Below are 25,602 nucleotides of genomic sequence, written 5' to 3' on the forward strand. Positions count from 1 at the left end.
GCATGTGGGAGTTTTACACAGGGAGTCCATTTCTTTGTACGTTATCCCCAAGACCATTAATCCTATTGCTTTGGGCACTCCTTGGCTACGCCTTCATTTAGCAGATGGCGTTTAACACCAGAGATGGGCATTATGAACATCTAGTGATGCCATTTGGTTTGCACAATGTCCCCACTCTTTTTCAAAACATTGTCAACAGGATTTTTCACATGACATACTTTATTGCTTCATTGAGGTATACATGAATACCATTCTGATGTCTTCTAAGGATATTGAGTCTCATAGAAAACATGTCCAGGGGGGGTTCTAACTCATTTCACAAGGCACCATCTATACTGCAAGCTGTAGAAGTGTGTCTTAGAACAAGACTGCCTGCCTTTCCTTGGGTATATTATCATTCTCTCCAGCCTCCAAATGGATCCAAATAAACTCAGCCAGCAGGGATTGGCCTCAACCAACTGGTCTTAAGGTGGTTTTGGAGTTCATCTATTATTAACATCACATCATTAAGGACTATTCCTTATAGGTTGCTTCCATCTTGGCTTTAACACAGACGCCTGCTATTCCCAAATATTGGTCTTCCGAAGCGTCTCAAGCTTTTAATCACTTAAAATAGGACCATACTCAGACAGTTCGATACCTCTCATCCTTTCTTCCTTAAGGTTGACTCCTTTTGATGCTCTGCTCTTTGATGAGTCAAAGAAAGTCGAGCTATTCTGTATTCCTGTATATATAGGTCAGAGGTGGGTAAAGATCTGGTGCCCTGAGCTGTACTTACCCCATGGGTACTCACCCATCATGAGTGTCTCAGCTACATGTCCAAGATTCCTTATAATGTATGTCACACACACTGCCAGTGTGTAGTGCATAATATATATGTTTGATATGTATGGTCTTGCATGGTCCTGGGTCCCTTTATGCCCCTCTTATCTCCACTTGTTACACCCATATATCCATCCCATTGTAACCTATGACCCCTTTCCTATTGTCACATATCACATGTGACAATAGGCGCAGTGCCGTCTTTCCGACTGGGCACGATGGGCATGTGCCTGGGGACCCAAAGGGCAAGGGGACCCAAGGCAGGATAAAAATAAAATATCCTAAAAAAAAAAACGTACTTTTCGTGGTGATCCGGCTCCCTCCCTGGTCCCCTCTTCCGCTCGCAGTGAATGTCGGGCGTGAGGACGTCATCAAAAAGGTGATATATATGTATATATATATATATATATATATATATATATATACAGGGGCCCCATTGTTAAGATGGCCCTGAATTGGAGTGAAGTGGGGGGGGGGGGTTCATATGTTACAAGGTGAGAAGAATGTGGAAGCATATAGCATATGTGACAAGGGGAGGGTCGGAAGGGTAAATGTGTCACATTTTACACAAAGTCTACATTGTATTATTAGCAATGATTGTAAAGAAGTAACCGCATCAAGTTAATAAATTAATAGATTTTATCTATAACACATCCCCTATATTACTGACGATACAGTTTTGTCCAAAATGTTATATATATAATTGATATCACTGGAGGGTTCACCCAGTTACTAAATCTAGTCCAAGAAAAGGAGTAAGGAAAAAAGAAAAGTATATATTGAGGCACTCCGGGATGTTGAGAAATGTATTAAAATAATAAATGTTATTGATATGTATTAAAAATATTGCTTTTTCATACAACTAGCGAAAATAAAAAACAAAAAGTGAAAATATTGTGATATGTGAAATAAAGAAGAGTCCCACCTGCAAATGCTCTGTAATCTCACAACTATTATTACTTCATAAACACCTTCATTTGTGTAATTTAATTATTATCTGCCTCTATTGATATTGTGGAATAATATTTAACTTAGATCACAGCATTTTATTTGACATATCACAATATTTTCACTTTTTGTTTTTTATTTTCGCTAGTTGTATGAAAAAACAATATTTTTTAAAAACATATCAATACAATTTATTATTTGAATACATTTCCCAACATCCCGGAGTGCCTCAATATATACTTTTCTTTTTTTCTTACTCCTTTTATTGCATTATTAGCCCCAACAACATATGAATAAAACACATGTTACATTAATTGTTCCCCAGCCCCCACTATAACACTACTATATTACATTGATACTCTCCACATTACATTAATAGCCCCCATTACATTAAATTAATACTTATCACTGCAGTACATTAATAAAACCCCCAACCATCACATTCATCTGATTTTTAATGTGGGATGCAGACTCCTCTGTCTGCATCCTGTGCAATCTCTGCACACGTGGTGAGTGGGCACCAGCTCCATGTACGCTGAAAGATGGAGGGAGGCTACATCATGTGGAGTAAAGGGAGGAGCAGAAGTGGAGACAAGGGGGGCAGAAGGGATTAGGGGGAAGTGAGAAACATGAAAAACAGGAAGGGAGCAAGGAAGGGAGGGTGGAGAGGAAAGAAGAGGGATGCAGACCATCAGGGAGGAGGGACAGACTAGAATAATAGCCTGACTGGCTTTTCTTTAACGCTGAATTTTATTTAGCGGTGGTGGTCTTAGAGAACTTAAAGGGCCTTTCTCAGGTCATAATTAATGAAGTTTGGAGTCATTCCGATTTTAACACAGACCACCGGGTATATTATTACATATAATATACCTTCAATATCTTTAGCCAGGATTGTCAACCCTGATATCCATATAAAAAAAAAAAAATCAGAGGCATTACTGACGAAACGCGTCGATCTTTCTATATCCACCATTGGCACAATACACCATTGGATCTGCTTAGGATTGGATTTTTTTCTCAGGTCCTCACTTCATTCATAATGTGCTCACCATTAAGTGTTCATGATCGTGGGTCTCACTTTTTGCTTTGCAGACATCAGGTAAAGCAAAACCTTTTCTCCTTGACAGACACCACTCATATTTGGTGAGATCAAACTATATTTTCAACTATAGAATGAGTCAATTATATGAGAAGCATATTTTCTATCCCATTTCAACCAAACAGGATTTCCTTTATTGACTATCACACACAGCAAATGCAAATTTTGTACACTTAGTGGACTGGTCACCCACTTTGAGTTTTATCTACTATCACAATTTGTGTTCTTATAGTAGAGTTATACATGTATTTATTGGTTATTTGACAATATTTTTTTCCTCGGTGGTCCATTTTGATATATAGTGTCTTTTTGACATTAATTCAATTATTTATATTGATTTTGTTTTGCAGTTTATTTGTATATTTTTAATGTGATAATAAATTATTTCAGAAGTCATACAAGTATCCCACCACTATTTTTGTATTATATATTGCTTGGCGCACCTTTCTATATTCTTTATCACTGATATCCATATAAATCTGCAAACTGTTGGTTGGAACAGAGCAATGTTCTGCAGGAATTCTCAGCAAAAGAGGAAATTTGAGGTTGTGTTTGTACTCATAGGTGAATGCCTTAACCAATTTCAGTACCTGTATTAAAAATAAATACAAATACAGCAACAACTTCCTCTTTGAAAACCATTCTAATCACTGCTATAGTACAAGATGAAGGGTTGCATGCATTGCTGTTTTAGACTTTTTGATATTTTTTATATGATTAGCACTGTGTGTGACTGACATCATATCCTTTCTGCTGTGAAGATCTCAGGAGCTCAAATCATTTCTTACAACAGCACTGACTTGGGACTACAGCAGAGTAATGGTGTGTCACAGTATGGCTACGATCAACTCTCTGCTAATTTTCCTCTGCCTCATCTCATGTAAGTCACTTTTAAAATATATTTCCCAGTGTGTTCTGTAGGACAGAAATTCAGTTTGTTTAACCCATCTGTTGTCCTTGTGCTGCATGATGACAGCATAGAGATTGGTAACCCTTAAATAATATACTTAGCCTGGAATATTTAGAAGTTTTAGTGTTAAGAATTTTTAAATATACTTTGGTGTAATTTTATTGTTGGTCTTGTCAGACACTCTTTATATTATATGATTGGAGTACCGGTATATCTCTAAAAGATATATATTATTTCTATAGCTATATTCCCCACATCCCAGACACAGTAAGTTATTTCTAAATTAAAAAAAATTGGGTTTATGGGTTGATATGTATCTCAGAAACTATGACAGACACTTAATTTCTACATAAAGGAAAGAGATACAGCACAAATATATAGAGTCCTATTTATAAAAGTGTGATATGATTTAGAGATACATTTTGCCCATTGATTACATTGAAATTTAATGCAATAAAACATACACTTGCTTAGATAATGTGTATTATAAAATTATTTTTCTCTTTATCTCCGCTTTTATTAAAGTGTATTAAGATATTACTTGGGTTAGGGTTTTGAAAACTGATCTTACGCTGTTTATTCACTTCTTTTTACAATCTCTATCGCTTTCACTGTTAAGAGGTTTTAAGTGTTATAGCTAGCCATAAAACATGATGGTAAATAAACTAAAGTGATTTGGGAATTTAAAATAAGCCACTTAGGAAGTAAATAAGTAATGCAAAATATAAAAAAATGAAAAAAAGCCTCATGTTAAAAATGTCTTTTTCACTTGAACAGAGCACTGCATTTAAGAAATTCACTAAGTATAATGATGAATCTGAATCTCTGCCAGTTATGGATAGGGGCATAGGCTGGGACTTGTAGTTCCACAATGGCGAGCCACACAGTCATTCCATAAGTGTGATATTATTATAGTATAAAATAGACTGCCTAAGTACAAATACAAACTTCAGATATATAACACGAAACAGGAATTATTGAAACATAACATGTAAGTAAATACATACAGCTATTTATGGATTGCTCACATTTATCTGTGAAATCTTTGTTACATCTATTTTAGGCTCTCACCAGCTGAAGCTACGAGGCCCATCGGTGCAGACCGGCTTTTCAGGGGAAGTGAGGTTGGAATGTAATCCTGATATGGGAGAATCCATGGACTTTGGAGTCTTCTGGTTCCGTCAAAAGAAAGACTCTAAGAATCCAGAATCAATTGTGTTCCTCAGTACCACGAAGAAGACAACGTATAGTGATCCAAATCACAATAGACAATTCTCACCAGACAAAACTGGATCTGCCTACACCTTGACCATTAAATCATTTGGCCAGATGGACCAAGGAACGTATTACTGTATGATAAATAAAAACTCGGTGCTTTATATCAGCCCGGGTTTCTCACTCTTCTACCCTGAAGGTAAACATGGAAAACACGTAATGATATTTATATGGGCGCTATATAAATAGATGATGATGATGATGATGATGATGGGCTCTCCATTGTCTTCAAAGAGAACGTTAGGGGAAGGGGTAATAACTTGGACCTAGACTTATTCTTTAACAGTTTTTTATATGGTGCTTACAGATTATGGAACCCTATGCAGAGAATATTTAGTAGACTTTTGAGTGAATAACACAATGTTCAGTTTCTGAAATTCTTTACTATTTTGGGCCAATAAAATAATTTTTCGATTAACACATTTGAGCACTATGAGCAATAATTTGTCTACAATCAGTGAATGCTGCTCTTACTTTAGCTCAGTCTCAATAGCTGAAATGAATTACAAAGAAGCAAATATTAGATTTGCAAGATATATTCAGAAATATGCAACAAGAACTGCCATGTTTTGCATATTCAAATTTGTACTTTATAAGAAACCAATGAATAATGCAGAACTATAGATGTGTGACCATTGTTAACAGCGCAGTTAAATTTTTGGGGCAATACCAGGCATATACATAAAAAAAAAAAAATATCTGCAATTATTTTGCAGCTAAAAGACAATATAGAGGTTAACCATTGTGTTCCCATGTCCATTGTAATTTCCATTACAGGTTCCTGTCACCTGATCACTCTACAGCAGTGACTGTTGCATTATTTTGGGAATCCTCCATATGGTCGCACTATATGTCAACGCTATTTTCGCAAAGGTCCGTTTGCCCACAGTGCCTTTCTTGTGGGTAAATCATACTTAAAACTGAGCTAAAGTAGAACAGTGACAAGGAACGTTGTGCTCTATGACACAGTTCCCCCCTTGCTAACATTTAAATGAAAGCTAAATTACAAAAAATAGAATGGGTTCTATTTTCAGGACATTGAACTTTATAGCTTTTTAGTTGTAACGTAAATTGGGGGGCGTAAAATGTAAAATTAAATTGTCAGCTCATTAAAATGTCATTGTTGTAATGCATGTTATTATTTCAATCCAATTCAATCTAAGGGGCCGATTCAATTAACGCGGCGCTAGTGCTATTACCTTTAATACTGTCATTTTTACCCAGATTTTTACTTGCGGCCCCTACAGGTGCGAGCAAAAATCAGCAATAAAATTACCGTACTAATGGTAATACTGCGCACCTTTTCTAGAGGCAATAGTGGGCAGGCTGCATTATACATAGAATAATGCGGCCAAATTGAATTGGCCACTCAATGTAATCCGTTTCAATTGTCTGACAAAATATCATAATTGGTTGAAATTGTATTTAAACAGCCACATTCCGACAGAGTCAACAATCACATGATGGTATTTGATAATTCGACAACTAAATCAAAATGCATCCCGACAGTGCCCATCGCAGTGCCCTAGTGATAGATCCCCAGCGCTCCTGACTCACGTCACAGCAGAAGTTGCTAACATCTTCCGCACTCTCTGACCTTATAGTCTTCTGCTATCACTCTCACATCCTCTGAGACCACTGTCAATTACTAAAGGACCGGATGTGGCCCCAGAGGTGACCGTGGGACACAAGCCGTGTACAGTGCATGAGATAAAAACGTGGAAACTTATTTATCAAGATTTTGCAAATGTGCTGTAACCCACATTTTGAATAGTCCAGTCCTAGTCCTCATCAGTTCCTGGGTGTCGTCATGCTCTCATTCTAGAAAGCACGAATGTCAAATTATTAGCACTGGATGTCACCTGGCTCCAAGCCCACCTCCAAAGAATCCATACTAGCGATGTCCATGGAATGTTAATGATAAACTTGCCTAGATTCTACTTAATCCAAGTGCTCCGTCTTTGTCCCACTGTAGCATGTATCATTTTTCAGATCACTACTTATCAAAAACTAGTCAAGCAAAATAATGTACACACACGTTTTGTTATATTGTACATATATAATGTTATACTATTATAGGAAACCGCCAATGGAGTGTGTGCTAAATAATCATAGGTTGAACTCTTGAAGCTCCTTATAAGTAAAAGATAATGATAATAACAGGAATTTATACAGTAGGTTAAGTTTGTGATGAGCAACGTTGCGGCAGAACGTCATGCAAATAGAATTTTGCAGAGGAGCAGGTTAATTTTAAAAGGTGCAAAGTTCCGACGGTATAATCTGTGTGTTCCGCTTCCGCTATGCCATTCCAGACTGTATCTGTAAATCCTGAATGCCACCCACACTGTAACTGTACTTTCTTATTTAGTGGAATCTAGAGTCTAAAGTTTGGATAATGGTTTCCATTCATTCTGCTGTGTTGTGTGGTTTGAATTCTTAATAGAACAAAAATAATATAAGTGGAATTCTGAATTCTGCATGTAACACTGAAGGCCAAGTTCCAGCGGAGAAATGCGTGAAATTCCCTGAATTGCAGAACAAGGTGAATATTCTCGTACAACAATTTCGAAAAATTCGCTTATCTCTAATCGTGAGTTTCAGGTGTTTCTGCATCTACGAAATCTAACAGCAAAGCCCTAAATAATGCTCACCAACTAATTACTGCCATCCTCAACGTTATCCAGGATCTGTGTTTATTTTTATTTCCATTAATGTTTTCAATATATATTCATGAAAGTCTTGTTTTTGTTTTTTCCTTTATTTTGCAAGTGACAACTACTAGAGCAACTACAACAAAAGCACCTACTCCAGAAGTTTCCACAAAGATGAGGACAAAAGATGCGTGTGGCTGCTCCCTTCCAAAACCAGGTATTTGCAAAGTGTTTAATAGTATCGTAGAAAATCTACTTTTATAACATGTATGGTAGTGTGTGGTTCATACACCCTAATTCACTACATTCAAACATTGATTGTTTGTCTTCTTCCAATGTTGGTGTAACAAATAATGCGCATCCCACTATAAATGGGCAAACAAGTTCATATTGGCTGCTTTACCATTGCTTGTCCTTTACTGCTGAAATGGCCATATATTTATGTAATCTAAGATCGAAGAGGGACTTTTTTCTTTCCAAACTACCCCCAACTGTCATAGTTTTAATGGAATATTCCATTCTTTTGGACAATTTTATACTTAGAATGAAATATATAATAGTCTCCAAATGCTTGTCTTTACATAATTTGCAGTATTGGTTCGAGTGCATCTAATGGTACCCGAAAACACTGAAATTACAGAACACGTCCTCTTCATGGGGATGACATTGGGCCTGATTCATTAAGGAAAAAAAATTGTATGTTTCTCCTGGACAAAACCATGTCACAGTGCAAGGAGTGCAAACTAGTGTATTATTTTGCATATAAGTTAACTACTAGCTGTTTTTTCATCTAGCACATAAATACATGATAGCTTTATTTTTACACTGACATTTAAAGCTGATCTAGGACATGCCCTACCCCAACTAGAAATCTGTGCCCTTATTTTAAATTTAGCTCCCCCCCCAATGCAACTTGGTTTTGCCAAGGTGCAAAGTTACTCATTTGTTTTGCTTTATTTTCCTTAATGAATCAGGCCCATTGTGTGCAAATGGATCCACCCACACTCTTCTGTTATCTGTCGGATGCCAGGGGTCATTATGGCGAGAAAAGCTTTTTGTGCTGGGATTTTCTAAACTGCTAATATAAGCTTACAAGGTGACGGTGGGGTTCAGCATTTTCAGCCTCTTAAGGAGTCATTACATACACACATATGAGGACTGTATCTAACTAGTCCTGTGCCTTATATATGGATATATACAGAACATGTGAACATATCACATTTAATTCTAAAGTAAATTATGTCCACATTGGCGAACTATTTTAAGTATTCGATGAAAAGATCCACATTGTAAAATTGTGCAATTCTTTAGGTACATTTATTAACCAGCAATCATAAATTAATCTGTTCATGATTAAATTACAGAAATTGATAATATGTCAAATATCCGCACATATTTCTGTATATACAGATACAAGATAAAAATAGACTGTATATATCATTGGAAGGTTAATGCACTAAAAGCTTTCACAAATTACATGTTCCACGCAGTGGACAATACACAAAATAGATCTTGCTGTCAGCTTATATAATATACTGTATTGTCGTGCATGGTCAGTTGCTGATAATGAACATCTACGTACATGGATACAAACATATAGACCAGCAAACTAACAGTCTAACAAGTAAAGCTGAAACTACTGTGTGGTCTTGTGTTGCTGCAGAGGGTATTGACGTATGATGGAAAATCCTGTGTAGACCGCATATCAAAATACTTCTTGTGTTACATTTGTCACTAATGGTTCTTTATGATATGAGCTGCAGGTGTTAGTTTGAGCTGGACCAAGGAAAACGAGCTGGTTTAAAAAGCAAAGCATGTACCCGAAGCAGTGTGCTTGGAGTTATGGCCTTGTGCCATGCATGCAACCCGTTAGTTGTGTATCCTAATTGTCCGTGCTACAATGCTGTTCAGTAATACATACAATGCTTTAGGATGGAAGAGATCAGATTGAGTTAGATGTTGGAACTGAGCTGGGTGGTGTTTCAGATGGTTGTAAATCCCTTCACAATTTTGTTACGGTTCAGAATAATTTCTAGTTGTACCTCCGTCCTAAATACATTTTTTATTTTCTAGCATAGATGTTCATGACATTTACTAATATACCTTTTTATGTATTAAAGGGAGACTATCCTCAAAAAGGTATCATTGAAATGTATGTTAAAACATAACATTTAGAAGTATTTAGCGGCTTGTTATTTTATGAGGATGTGATCTTCCACACAAAGCCTCAGTCTGTACAGTTTTACTGCTGGGTCGACAGCTATTATTTGTGCTGCTATTTCTCTCTCCATCATTGTTGACAAATTATCACTTTTCACAAGGCTGCAAACAATAATTACTTAGGGGCTGATAGGGGCTGAGATAGGTGCAAAATTTGCCCGGGTGCAGAATCAGCAGACAAGCAAATAACGCTGCCATGCAAAATGCTGTTGAATGCAGGGCAGATCCAGTATGATTTTCCATGCTGCACATACATACTGGTCAGCTCCACTGTTACACTGAATTTTATAGTTGGTCTAGGCCACGTCCCCTCGCAAATCGGGTTGTACATTTTACATCCCACCAAAGTGGTAGAAATATTATGCATTGACCATGTTGTGTTACACGTGGTAGACTGAACCACAAAGTCTCTATTCAGCTGACCAAGTTTGTGAGTCATGCAGGCCCGGCGCTCCCATTAGGCAAGGTTAGGCAATTGCCTAGGGCGCCGGGCTCTGCAGGGCGCCTCGAAATTAAATTAATTAAAAAAAAACGGAAATCCACGGGGAGGAGAGGAGGGAAGGGGCTATTGAATCTTACCTGCATGAAGCTGCTCCTCTCTGCTCTGTCTTCTCCCCTCCGCTCACTGACAGTGACAGGCCGTGATGATGTCATCATCACGACCCGACAGTGTCTGTGAGTGGAGGGGAGAAAACAGAGCAGAGAGGAGCAGCTTCATGCAGGTAAGTTAAAGAAAGACATGGGGAGGGCAGCTGAGGGGAGGGAAGCGCAGCGGCGATTTTTAAAGGGGGGGCGGTGATTTTTAAAGGGGGGGCGGCGATTTTCACACTGTGCCTAGGGCGCCAAGGACCCTAGCACCGGCGCTGGAGTCATGGCACTACCCAGGCTTGCAGCTTGGTAGCCTGGGGAATATAAAGTCTTCAGGCCCGCGCCTCGGGTTCTTCCAATGGTGCCATATCTGTTTGGCTAGTCATGTAGAGGATTAGTCTTAGAATATTTGTACGTGTGTGGATGGCGATTTAAATGGTTACAGCCATACAGCTACACTGCAGTAACATAGCCACTTTCCTCTATATTCATCCCCAACTCTCTGCTATGCTCTGTCTCTCAGCTTCACTTCGCAAGTAAATATTCACTTGAGGTATAAAACATTCTGTCCACTGTCATCATAGGAACCGTTTACAAAGTCAGGTTTAAACTAGCACAGTAACAGTAAGACATTTCTCCTGAACTAAATTCAATATTCAGGGATATTTTCAAAATCCAGGAAATAATAAGTAGTAAAGTAAATAAGATCTGAGATATTGGAGCTATTTACCAGTGATAGGTTGGTTGTAATGATTACAATTAGACATCTATAAACGATCAGAGGAGCGATGCTGATCATGGACTAAATGACCTCAGTGACTAGTAGGAACTCTATACAACAAGCCTTTATCTGTTCATACCTGGGGGGTATGTAACAGTGATTTCCTGAATAACTTCTATTTATCATGGATAATGAAAATGAATCGTTTACTGACTGACACCTGCACACAAAATAAAGACATTCAAATTATCTGGCCAGAATTTATGCATCTCGCTTTAGGCAAATCATCCTTTTCATTCAGCAGAAGAGGTATTATGCATTATACTCATGTATCAGTGCCTATTGTATTGTGTTTCACTGTTGTTTCCTTGTTTGTGTGTCAGTAGTGATGAAGAGAGTGGAGCTAGAGCCAATCAGTACACTAGAATATCCACAGAGCCACCAATCCTGTAGCTCAGTAGAACATTCACAGGTATATCTCATAGTTTATCAGCACATTATAACATTCACAGAGCTATACCAAGCTGGACCAATCAGAACATTCTACCATTTATAGGACTAAACCAACCTATAAACAGTCAGAGCATTAGAAAATGAACAGGGTTAAACCAACCTTTAGCCAAACCGAGAATTACACCATTCACCGGACTACACCAACTTGTAGCCAATCAGAGCATTTAAGCATTCTCAGGGCTTGACCAACCCAAAGCCAATCAGAGTGTTGGAAATTTTGCAGGTCTAGACCAACCTGCAGCCAATCAGAGTGTCAAAACATCTGCAGGGCTAGATCAACCTGTAGCCAATCAGAGCTTGAATGCATTTGCAGGGGTAGATTAAATTGTAGCTAATCAGATTGGCATTTGCAGTATGCAGCACAATACACAAAGACAATAAAGTTAAAAATAACAGTGACTAAAAAGATTAACTGTAACCTGAACCCAACCAACAATCGTACTGGCCTGACTGTACAGCAAAGAAGATTGACACAATTAACCATAAGAATATTCATGGGGTTAGACCAACCTGTTGCCCATCAGAGCTTTAGAAAATTCACAGCTCAATTGAAAGTCAAGTACCAACTGCAGTAAAAACAGCAACAAAATATGTGTGTTAAATGCTTTTCTACTAAAATTAAATTTATGATCCAAACTTGCTCATATCACCAACATGTTTCTATCTACATCCATGTTTCATTGAAGCTTCTTGGAGGAAATTGAAGGCAAGCAACCTCCACGACACGGTGAACATATGCACTTGATTTCCTGTCTGTAGTGTGAAATATGTTTAACAAGGTGCAGTGAAATGTTTGCAATTGGCTCCTAATGGTCATACACTAATTATTGTTCTCTCCTAGTCACGCCTCCTCCTAAAGAGTGGGAAATCTTCGGTTTGACCTGTGATCCGTACGTCTGGGCCCCTCTGATAGGACTATGCAGCCTCCTTCTGTTCTGCCTGCTGGTCACTTCCATAATGCTCTGCTTCCGTAAGATATTATACTTTTATATTGATCTATGAATCCAACCAGCACTAGGGAAATACCGATTCCGCCTGTAGCATTGCCTCGGTCCATTGGTCAAAGTCAATACCCCTCTACAGATGTACACATGTACACTCAAACGCACCATAGATGACTGAAAATACCCCATGTGTGGGAGGCCTTATACAAGTATACAAAATAATGCAGTAGATTTTGTGTCATAGACAAACATTTTGAAACCATTCATTGAATTAAATATGTTATGCAAAATTCCACACACAACAATACATTTAACGTAGAGTTATCCAAATGAGGGCACAATATTAGTGTTTAGTCAATGCAGCAACAACGGGGATAGAGAACATTTAAAGCACTGGTAAAATAGCATTGCCCATACAAATACATTGCACCCCTGTTATCATTATTATTATTTGGTAAATAAATTCAGTGTATTGTACTGTATAAATAATTTGTATTAACGCTACATGATTTGTTAGTTTTTTTAAAAAAAGAGATATTTTTTTGACTGATATTGTGCAATCTGAGAAAATTAACCATAGTCAGGTATGTTTTCAATATATTAATTATAATATTGAACAGTGGAATCCACTATAACACAAACCTCTGACAGCTCAACAGTTTGTGCTGTCAAAATTATCTGCGCATTTATAAGTTTGAAGTACTGTTTTCTAGTAAAGTATGTTTTTATTTCATTTTTATGTGTCTCCAATTATCAATGAATCATCTGATAATATATTTACAATTGAGTGAAAAGTTCTTCTAAACAATTCACTTTTAGTATCTAATTAGTTAATTAACTATGTGTACTACATTCATAATGATTATATTTGTATAATTGAATTTACACAACAGCAGCAAATGGTTAACATGGGTGTTCTTGAAGAGTACAATTTTATTTTGTAACATATATTTATTTGTTCTTAATTCTTCTCACTCTAAACTGTGGGTTTGAATACGTGGAGATGTTGGCTATAGCAACCAATCAGATTCTAGCTGTCATTTTGTAGAATGTACTAAATAAATGATAACTAGAATCTGTTTGGTTGCTATTGGCAACATCTCTACTTTTTCAAACCCGCAGGTGAGTAAATACATTTTGTATAAAACTGCTTGCCTCTTATTTACTTAAACCCACACAAGAAAAATCATCTATTTAGAATGAAACATAACATAAAGTCGAGTATCAAAGATTTTATAAAGAAATTATTTTTGTGCTCACCAAACGATAAAAAATACAAATTAATTATTTACTAAGTATTAAAAGATATGACAAGTGTTAAATGAACAAACTCTTCATTAATTTATAAGTGACTGTAAATGTGTGATTACAGAGAGTCATTTCAAATTCAAGGTCAAAAATTCAAATGAAACAAATTCTATGTAATTTCGCACTGATACAAATGTTGATACAACGGATGAAATACCACTATTTTATATTATGTACTGATACATCTGATGTCTATGGCTTATTACATGCAGAGCGGAATTTGGATACTGAAGCTATTTTAACTGCAGCCTTTAAAGGCAGCATTTAATTTTAAAGTAGTACCCTCTCTTTAACCTAAACAGTTTTTGTTTGCAAAACATAATTTGAAAATAAATTATTATTATTATCAGCTGAACAAATCATGATCATAATCATGAACAAATTTGAGCACATTCAAAAAATAATAAAGTAAATCTTGGATGAATATTTAAATTGCCAACGGAAATATTTTTCACATCTTTTCAACATCGTACAATGTCTCTCTTATCATCATCATCACCATTTATTTATATAGCGCCACTAATTCCGCAGAGCTGTACAGAGAACTCATTCACATCAGTCCCTGCCCCATTGGAGCTTACAGTCTAAATTCCCTAATATAGACACACACTCACACAAAGACAGACAGAGAGGGAGACAGACAGACAGCGAGGGAGAGACTAGGGTCAATTTTGATAGCAGCCAATTAACCTACAAGTATGTTTTTGGAGTGTGGGAGGAAACCTCTCTTATGACTCCTAAATTCTATGACACAATTTTGTGATAATGCACCCTGAAAATTTATACCCCACTCCACAATCCTTTGTCCTTGATTTAGGTTGGGTTAATGTGCAGTTAGCATAGCCCACAAGAATAGGATAAATAACCCAAATCCATCTTGTTGGTGCTCCCTAGGTCATGCTGCCCTTAGGCTAGTGCCTCAATAGCCTCATATAGGTATGATAGCACAGAACCCAGGAGTAGCAGTACAATTGTTGGTAAGTAAGGTATATATTCTGGTGGGTGCACATCTGACTAGATAACTATATTAAAATCCTAGATCAAAGATATCCGGGGTGAAGTGAGAAATTGTGTTAATGTTACAGACGTGCATCTTAAATGTGGTGAATTATACCCAGTTCTTTATCTTCTGCAACATCTACTTCTCACTGAGACCCCCTGTCTGGCAACATTAAAGAGATCTTCAGATATGAGAGATCTACAGTGTGATGAGCTCTTAAGATACAATACCATAGCTTTAAATGATCTTACAAAGGAGTTGTCAAGTACTATATCCGTGAAAATACAAATTCATCTGTGAAAACAAATGTACATGGCGAGAATAAGGTGTACATAAGTCTGACGATCATGATTTGCTCAGCTAATAATAATTCATTTTCGAATATTAGAATAGAGAATTAGAATATCCACTGTGTACGTTATGTCCCCTGAAAGGCTGTTGGTCAATTAGTTTCAGCATCTAAGTTCAGCTTTGCGTAGTAAGCCTTATACATCAGCTGTATCAATGTATAATTAAAAAAAGTGTTTTTGATCGGTTGAACGCAATCAATGTGAAATGACATGTTTATTTAATATGATATTCGGACCATGATTGTGTAAGATTCTGATCTCCTATTTGAGTTCTGCTTAGGTTTATTGTCTGCTTTCCACTGAGTCCCTCTAAAAGTTATGATGGGTTAAAAGATGATAAATGAGGTTTCGTCTAGTGACATTAAAGAGAACACAATCTTCAGATATGTGAGGTCTACAGTGTGATGAATACATCAGATACTGATCTTTTAAAATGATCTTAGAAAGGAATTGTCAAGTACACAGAATGACTCACAGTCTTGGTTGTTAATGGGTGTTCATTATAAAGAAACTGCAATACGATTCATTCTACTAGTACAGTAATGACAGGGTGTGTCATCCAACCCGGTGATTTATCATAAACTTAAAGTAAGCCTATGTAGTCAGGGGCTGATTCATCATCATCATCATCATCATCATCTATTTATATAGCACCACTAATTCCGTAGCGCTGTACAGAGAACTCAGTCACATCAGTCCCTGCCTCATTGGAGCTTACAATCTAAATCCAGTAACACACACATACACAAACCGAGAGAGACTAAGGGCAATTTAATAGCAGCCAATTAACCTACTAGTATGTTTTTGTGAGTGTGGGAGGAAACCGGAGCACCCGGAGGAAACCCACGCAAATACGGGGAGTACATACAAACTCCACACATATAAGGCCATGGTTGAGAATCGAACTCATGACCCCAGCGCTGTGAGGCAGAAGTGCTAACCACTGAGCCACCGTGCTGATTTATTTAAAAATAAACAAACAAAAAAAAGAGAGAACAAATGTAAACTATTAATTACAGAATATTACTATTAAACAAAAGACCCATACCGTATTAGGAAAGATGACAGGAATTTATATATATATATTTTTGTGGGATTCTTGTCTATTTTATATACGTTTTCCTGGGTACTTATTAGATTCATTTTTTCTTAACAATGTCCGTGTCTGACTTTGAAGGGGTTGGGCCAACCAGCAGCCAGCAACTAAACTAAAACTCAACAAAACTAAAACTAAAACATTAGTAGTAATATTTTTGTCTGTTTAATGTACATTCTTAAATCATACTAAGCATGCTTTAATGGGGATAGTCCAAAAACAAGTGAAAATAATGGAGTTCTATTGTAGCGTTCATTAAGTATACAACACACTAGGGAGCTTTGAGAACAGGCTTTGGACACTCTGTTAATACGGAGAACAGAGTTTTCTCTCTAATTTTAACTAGAATTGTTTTTTAATATCCTTGTGTACAAAACTTAATGGTGCTAGACCAACCATTAGCTTTTAGACAATTGAACCATTAAAATGTTCACAGGGCCACAGCAACCAATAGCCAGAGTATAAGGATATTCACATGACTAGACCAACCTATAGCCAGACTTTTAGAATTTTCACATGGTTAGAAACAGTGCCGTAACTAGACATTTTGGTGCCCTGGGCGAGACAGGGCACCGGCGCCCCCCATCTAAGTGGGAGTGTCATTTTCTGAGTGGGCAACCTCCTGTGGGGGGGTTGCTAGCGCTTTACTAGTGCTAGACAGCACTGAAACCCCCTCCCTCCCCATTCTTCACATTCTGGCTTTGTAGGGATATTTATGTAATGAGCATTCATAGAATCACAGTACTTTAAATTTTTGCTTCATTTTTGCAGAAATGTAAAAGGGTAAAGAAGGAGTATTTAGGGTACAGGGCAGGGGAGTGTTTTACTGTTTATAGGGCTGCTCCATACATTCCCCCCCCCCCCCACTCCCCCACAGACGGGTTTAGTTTTGCATGTCTTTGGAGGTAGCTGACAATAGGCATCAGACCGGTCATTCAGTGGGTCTCATGATGATCCTTCTTGTTGCACATTTTGCAGAAAATTGCATTTTTAGCTTTGTTTGGAATAAAATTCTTAAAATGTACGTTACTTACACATGTTACTAACACAAGAAGTTAATTGAATAACTTAATGAAGTTCATGGTCCTTACGTTCTATTAGGATGGACTTTAAAGTGATGTTTTTGCACATTTTAACATTTCAAATTGGGCCCACAATCCTGGAAACGCTCTGGGGGGCAGTTCTCAGATACAGAATATGGGGGTGCTCCCATACAGGTGAAGAAAGAGGAACATGTGTAAAAAAAACTGCAGGGGTACAATTTTCTCAGGTTTTCTGATTAAGTCCAATACTACAATAATTAGCTTCATTAAACTAATAATAAATACCTGAAAATAAATCCATCAAGATGTTCTGTACAATGATGATGATGATGATGAAGATGACAAAGTTAAAGCCACAGCTGCCACAATCACCTTTTTAACTCTCACTCAGATAACCAACCAGCGCTGCTCACCTATTTCTAGTCACACCCAGCGTTGCCCGCTAACCCCAAACAACGGGAGCTGGTCATGTTTGCAATGAGAGGTTTTCTTGCACATAGGTCAGAAGAAACTAAAGACCAGCAAAACTGCGGCACCGTTTTCAAATGACTGAAATGGAAATAGCATTCACCACACTAATGGTTTTGGGTACAAAACTCTGTTTTTAATCCCTGTCCCTCTTTTGTCCTCTATGTTCTAAAACCGAAATTCTGATACATTTTAGAATTATGTAATGTGTAGGTAAAATGTGGTGACAAATAGAAAATGTTGGGAGCATTTGATATTATCACCTACTGCCCCTAGTCCAGTTCGGCCCCAAACGTTTACTGCTGTCCATGTGGGAGGGGTGCCAGTAAATAGAGTGCCAGTGGAACGGTGTCTTACTCTCTGCTCCTCTGCTCCCAGCAGCATCATGACCTCTGATGCTGCAGGGACAGAGGGCAGAGTTAAAAAGTAGGAGGAGCCGGGTGCCATCCGCCATCTTGGATGCGCCGGGGGGCCGGCAGTCTGAATCTGAGGTCTGGTTTTTTTTTCAATTTTTTTTTCAGTGCTCACACAGAGGTCGGTGCGCCCCCTTGGGACTGCGCCCAGGTCGGTGGCACCGGCCGCACCGGCCTCGTTACGGCTCTGGTTAGAAAGTCCACATGCGAATTATAGCAGTAGAATGTCCACATTCCTAGAGCAATCAGTAGCCAATAAGAGCATTAGAATGCATGAGTTTATATAGTTTTTTAGATACTTCTAAATTAATAGATTTTACATAGATATTATTTTAGTTGTTGTAGTCTCTTAAATTATAATTAAAAAAAATGTTTAGAATTCTGAGCAGTATACAGGAAATGTTAGAAAGTATAATAATTATTTCTGGTGATTGCCAGCTGATAAATCCTTAGAGACCATGTGACAGTATTCCCTCTCCCCCTGCTGCGTCACTATAATCCCTTACACGCGGTTGCACTATAAACTGTATTGCAATCACATACATTATAAAAAGAGATGCTCACTGACACCCGTGAACTGGTTTTGGTTTTGGATCTGGATTAGCTTCCTGTTTTGGTTTTGGCTTTGGAAAAACCGCCCTCGTGTGTTTTGGTTTTGGTTTTGGATTTTTTAGAAAAAATCCTAAAATATGCTAAAATCACAAATTTTTGCTCTTTTTTTGTTCCTACATTATTATTAACCTCAATAACACTAATTTCAAGTCATTTGCAGTCAATTTTGACCACCTCACAGATGCAATCTTATTTTCATACACTTTCGGACAAATACTGCAGCGACCTGGCTTGACAGAGAAATGACACAAACACACAGCTGTTACTAGCACATCTAGGACACATTGGCACACAGCAGTGGCAGAAAAGATAAATGGTGCAAGATGGATCCCATCCACCGTTATGTTGGATTTTAAAAAGGAATCCAAAAATCGCGAGATCCGAGATCCGATGACGTTACGATGACGTTTTGCCTCATTTTCGATTCCGAGGGTGCGCGAAAGTACCGGGTCGGCTCGGCTCGGTACTCGGATCCCCTAAGTTCGGGTGTGTTCGGTTCTCGAGGAACCAAGCCTGAGCATCTCTAATTATAAAGCTTACAGTGAGATAGAGATGACTGGGTGTCATAGTGGAGACAGAACACAGTAATTTCATCAAATTGTTTCTAAGAACCAAGGTTCCTGAGAGACAGTAAGCAATATAACTATTTCCAGGAGACGCCATCTAAGTAACAAGTTACCTATTCTCATTTGAGGTCTTTATTTTGTGTGTTCTCTTTGCATTTTTATCTGTGTGAATTTTAAGTAGATCTGATTTTTATATTTTAGGAACAAGAAGACGGCGATGCAGGTGTAAACATAAGTGAGTACATGGATAATGCCGCTAGCAAATCTCAGTTTGTGTTTTAAGCAGCTCATTGGCAGGTCCACACACAGTCGTGTGCTCTGTTAGATCTTGGGGCACTGCATCAAAGCTGACTCAATAGCCAAATATTGTTATAGATTAATATATAGAGACGTAGGACACATCACCCCCAACATGACCTGACCACTGGGCTTGATCCTAATACAAATCTATTACACTCTATGCAGACATAGGACACTACACCATCATCATCATCAACATTTATTTATATAGCTCCAGCAGATTCCGTAGTGCTTTACAATTGGGAACAAACAGTAATAAAACAATACTGGGTAATACATACATACAGAGAGGTAAGAGGGTCCTGCTTGCAAGCTTACAATCTATGGGACAATGGTTTGATACACAAGGGTAAGTGCTACATCATATTGAATATTCGTCCTGGTATAATGCAAAGGTTGCACAGTATTTAGTGGGCTGTATGCTCAGTCACACAGCTATGTTAGTCAGAGGGTTGGTGTCTTGTGTTAGCTGTGTAAAGGGTGGTAATAGGGAGATTAAGAGAGTGGTAGAGGAATATTATAAGCTTGTCTGAAGAGGTGGGTTTTCAGAGAACGCTTGAAAGTTTGAAGACTAGAGGAAAGTCTTGTGGTGCGAGGGAGGGAATTCCATAAAGTGGGTGCAGCCCAAAAAAAGTCCTGTGACCGAGAGTGGGAGGAAGTGATGAGGGTAGACGAGAGACGCAAATCTTGTTCAGAACTGAGGTGTTGATTTGGGAGATATTTTGAGACAAGTAAAGAGATGTATGTTGGTGCAATTTTGTTGACGGCCTTGTATGTTAGTAGAAGTATTTTATATTGGATTATTTGAAAAACAGGCAACCAATATAGAGACTGACAGAGTGGCTCAGCAGAGGAAGAACGATTTGCAAGGAAAATCAATCTAGCCGCTGCGTGAAAAATAGATTGTAGGGTCTCAAGTCTGATTTTGGGAAGACCAGTAAGGAGGGAATTACAATAGTCCAAATGGGAGATGATGAGTGCATGAATTAAAGTTTTTGCAGTGTCTTGTGTGAGATATGTACGTATTCTGGAAATGTTTTTTAGATTTATGCAGCATGATGTAAATATAGAGTTGATGTGGGGAACAAAGGATAGATGTGAGTGAAGGATTACACCTAGGTAGCGAGCTTACACCTCCAACATGTCCTGACCACTGGACATGATCATAACACAATTCTATTACACTATATAGAGATATATGACACTACATCCACAACATGGCCTTGTCCACTGGACATGATCATAATACAATTCTATTACACTGTATACAGACATAGGTCACTACACTCCCAACATGACCTGACCACTGTACATGATCATAATACAATTCTATTACACTCTATACAGACATAGGACACTACACCCCCAACATGACCTGATCACTGGACATGATCATAATACATTTCTATTACACTCTATACAGACATAGGACACTACACTCCCAACATGACCTGATCACTGGACATGATCATAATACAATTCTATTACACTGTATACAGACATAGGTCACTACACTCCCAACATGACCTGACCACTGTACATGATCATAATACAATTCTATTACACTCTATACAGACATAGGACACTACACCCCAACTTGACCTGATCACTGGACATGATCATAATACAATTCTATTACACTGTATACAGACATAGGTCACTACACTCCCAACATGACCTGACCACTGTACATGATCATAATACAATTCTATTACACTCTATACAGACATAGGACACTACACCTCCAACATGACCTGACCACTGAACATGATCATTATACATTTCTATTACACTCTATACAGACATAGAACACTACACCCCCAACATGACCTGATCACTGGACATGATCATAATACATTTCTATTACACTCTATACAGACATAGGACACTACACCCCAACATGACCTGACCACTGGACATGATCATAATACATTTCTATTACACTGTATACAGACATAGGACACTACACCCCCAACATGACCTGATCACTGGACATGATCATAATACATTTCTATTACACTCTATACAGACATAGGACACTACACCCCAACATGACCTGACCACTGGACATGATCATAATACATTTCTATTACACTGTATACAGACATAGGACACTACACCCCCAACATGACCTGATCACTGGACATGATCATAATACAATTATATTACACTGTATACAGACATAGGTCACTACACTCCCAACATGACCTGACCACTGTACATGATCATAATACAATTCTATTACACTCTATACAGACATAGGACACTACACCTCCAACATGACCTGACCACTGAACATGATCATTATACATTTCTATTACACTCTATACAGACATAGAACACTACACCCCCAACATGACCTGATCACTGGACATGATCATAATACATTTCTATTACACTCTATACAGACATAGGACACTACACCCCAACATGACCTGACCACTGGACATGATCATAATACATTTCTATTACACTGTATACAGACATAGGACACTACACCCCAACATGACCTGACCACTGGACATGATCATAATACATTTCTATTACACTGTATACAGACATAGGACACTACACCCCCAACATGACCTGACCACTGGACTTGACAATAATATAATTATAGTACACTCTAAACTGACACCACAAGTAGTAAAACAACCTAACCACAGGACAGAAAAGCAATAGGGGAAGCAGGACTACTGTTCTCTAAATGTCGAAATCATGAATGGTCACATTGTAAAAGTTTTTGTTTCGTTTCTTCATATCTCAATGTTGGAAGCATGAAGTCTTTTTTTTTTTACTTGTTTAAAGAAAGCTTATACAATGTTGTACTATTACTATTATATTATTTACCCTCTTATTACAATAGAGCAGTGTTTACGATCCGCAAACTACGCACTTTTTATGCAGATGCGCCTATTTTCTGCTTTGCACATACACAGCTGTACACACACATTCTGCTTGTCCCAACAGCCCTGTTACAATCACTCTGCACCTAGTTTTTCTGGAACGTGGGTCCAGGTGGAAATTCACATAATGAGACATGTACAAGCCAACTATCTGCCTAATATTACTTTAGCACTTTAGAACCAGCCCCTCAACTGTTCTCCTAAAATACTACAGTCTTACATTAGTCATCAGAGTAACGGGACATCGAGAGCGATGTCCCGTTGGATGAAGGATGTAAGGAGGGTGTAAGGAGGGCTGAGCCGTGTGGAAGGAAGAGTGAGAAACTTAAAGGGAAGGGGAGGAAGTGGAAGAATAAAAGGGAAGAACAGAGGGACGGGAGAGAACAATAGGGAGGAGGAGCAGATGACCCCCCCCCCCCTGGCCTGATTGACTATACACCCTCTCTGAGATTCTAGACATCCTTCTGTAGACTGACAGAGATCTCGGCCAGTCATCGTAGGGGGCTGATTCCTGTTGTTGACAGCATTGAATATTCTGGCTGGTCCCTGGGGACGAGTCGGCCACCAGAAAGGACCAAATACTGATGCCTGCATCCTATACATTGGAATAAGCCTAGGCCAGTCAGTCCAGGTTTCCCTGGCCCCCTGTCCAAATGCCAGTACAACACTGGGTGCAAGTTGGGCCTATAAGTCACAGGGTTGGTGCGAGGACCCCCTGACTTATGGGCCTTATAGATCACAATGAGCATTCCTCTTAAACGCCTTCTAATAGTATCATCACTTCACTCCCTTTACTCCAAGGCAGGTCCTATGCTGCCATTGCTTAAAAATGCTCTGATGTAAAAGTGCTCAGAATTATTTCAATTGTGGATCAGCTTCATAAATGTTACCCATTGCGGCCCCCCATCCAGCATTCCTTTAAATTACACGATTCTGGTTATAGAGCACTTCCATCTGCCTTCCTCTCACCTGTGATACATCCAGGGGCCCTGCGAGGGCGTGGGGTTCATACAAAGGACCAGGGCTTTACTTCAGGGCTCGGCAGTGGCAGATTATGGTGGGGGTGGATGGTACTCCGACCCCATCTGCGACCCCATGTGACCCTCATCATAGGTTGGGCAAAGTGGCTGCGCGGATCAATAGCTTCCAAGTGGTCACTCCGCTCCTAGGAATGATCCAAGAAGTGGTAGCACCAGGGCTTACATTTAATGTACCCAAACATGGGAACACTCAGCAGTGAGAGTATATAAAACTCACAAGGTGTCTTTGAGATTTGCTGTATACTCATCTAAATGAACCATCAGTGACTACATGAAGAATTTGTTTGTTTTCCAGGCCCTTGGATGAGAACAATGGTAAAATGATCGCCCCAAGGAAACCTAGATAATAAAAATGAAGCACCCAGTTCTTCTCACTCCCATTCAGTAGACATTTGCTGTGTCTTTACGTGACAGAATGGACTGACAACAAGACTTATACTGAATAACTATGCATTTTGTAAGTGCTTATCTTGCTGCCTTATTGAAATGTAATCCATGCAGTCCATTTTTAAGCATGTATAATTTGCTTTAGAAAAGTGAAACATATTTTTCCTGTGTAATATTTTGGGTGTGGGACGTATATATGGATATAACTGTTGTTCCCTTGTACATATAGTGCAAAATAGCAAAATCTCTATTTCAGGGCCCCTGACATTTTAGAGATATAAAGAGTTATCTAGATGTAGTTGTTATTGTAACTGTTCCACTATCAGTTGTCCACATTGCCATTTCAAATAATAGGTTTTTTGGAAACATTTCTGAAAACAAAGGGAAAAAGATTCTGTGCCTGATTCATTAAGCAGAGCAAAGCAAAAAAAAAAGAGTAACTTTGATCCTACACAAAACCATGTTACAATGCAAATTAGTATATTATTTTGCACATAAGTTAAATGCTGACTGTTTTTTTCATGTAACACACAAATACTTGATTTTTTTACTCTGAATTTTGAAGATGTTCTAGATTCTAGAACATGCCTTACCCCAACTATAAATTTGTCCTCACATTTTAAATGTACACCCCCTTCAATGCAGCATGGTTTTGCCAAGGTGCAAAGCTACTTATCTTTTTTGCTTTACTTTCCTTAATGAATCAGGCCCTCTGTCATTTTTCAGCAACCAATCAGATGCTGTCAATTTTTAAGCAACCAATCACATTCTTTCATTTTCTGCATTATAGAGTTAACATATGATTGGTTGCTGCTGGTTACATTGTCTTTGCACTTTGAGACAGTTTTCATAAATGTCCCCGATTGTTGCTTGACGTTTACTTCAGGGTAAGAAAAAGTAGCACAGTGTGACAATTACGTATCATTGTGTCATCTGCAGATAGATGAGCAACAGCTGCTTCTTGCTGTGGCTTCGTGAAATTGTGTCACGTTTGCGCACCTGTATATGAAACATTTTTGTTGTTTGCAAGAAAAAAAACAATGACATAATTATGATGCCTATGTTGTAATTGTATCACATGTATAAAACATTTTATTCTTATTAATAAATAAATATTAACAGGTAAGATTTTTTAAACTGGATTTTCATGAAGTTTAAAGGACATGAGGTATATGTCCCCACAAACATCAAATGGGAGAACCCCCATACCGTGTATCTGAGCCTAAAACCCAAAGCAAACCTGGCAACATAGTGAGTAACAACGTCTGACTTAAAATTCTATTCATTCCATTATATGTATTTTTGTGCATAGAAAATATGGTAAGTGAAGGTAGCGTTATAAAGAGGGAGATCTGTATTTTTAAAATATTTTTATTTTTTTCGGTCTGCAAACAAAATAAATAGATCTCTGCTTATATAAAG

At 38.2% G+C, this 25,602-nt stretch overlaps 1 protein-coding gene across 1 annotated transcript; it reads left to right on the forward strand.

Annotated features, from left to right (window-relative positions):
• The first annotated feature begins 2,488 nt into the window (after window positions 1–2,488).
• LOC142114468 (T-cell surface glycoprotein CD8 alpha chain-like) lies at window positions 2,489–25,306 on the forward strand. Its single transcript, XM_075194000.1, has 7 exons — window positions 2,489–2,869; window positions 3,631–3,749; window positions 4,843–5,193; window positions 7,824–7,922; window positions 12,589–12,717; window positions 19,749–19,782; window positions 24,089–25,306. The coding sequence occupies exons 1-7, from the start codon at window positions 2,832–2,834 to the stop codon at window positions 24,138–24,140; spliced, it is 822 nt and encodes a 273-aa protein (XP_075050101.1). The 5' UTR covers window positions 2,489–2,831; the 3' UTR covers window positions 24,141–25,306.
• The last annotated feature ends 296 nt before the right edge of the window (window positions 25,307–25,602 follow it).

The sequence above is a fragment of the Mixophyes fleayi genome, chromosome 1 (genome assembly GCF_038048845.1).
Source record: "Mixophyes fleayi isolate aMixFle1 chromosome 1, aMixFle1.hap1, whole genome shotgun sequence".
Classification (NCBI taxonomy): Eukaryota; Metazoa; Chordata; class Amphibia; order Anura; family Limnodynastidae; genus Mixophyes; species Mixophyes fleayi.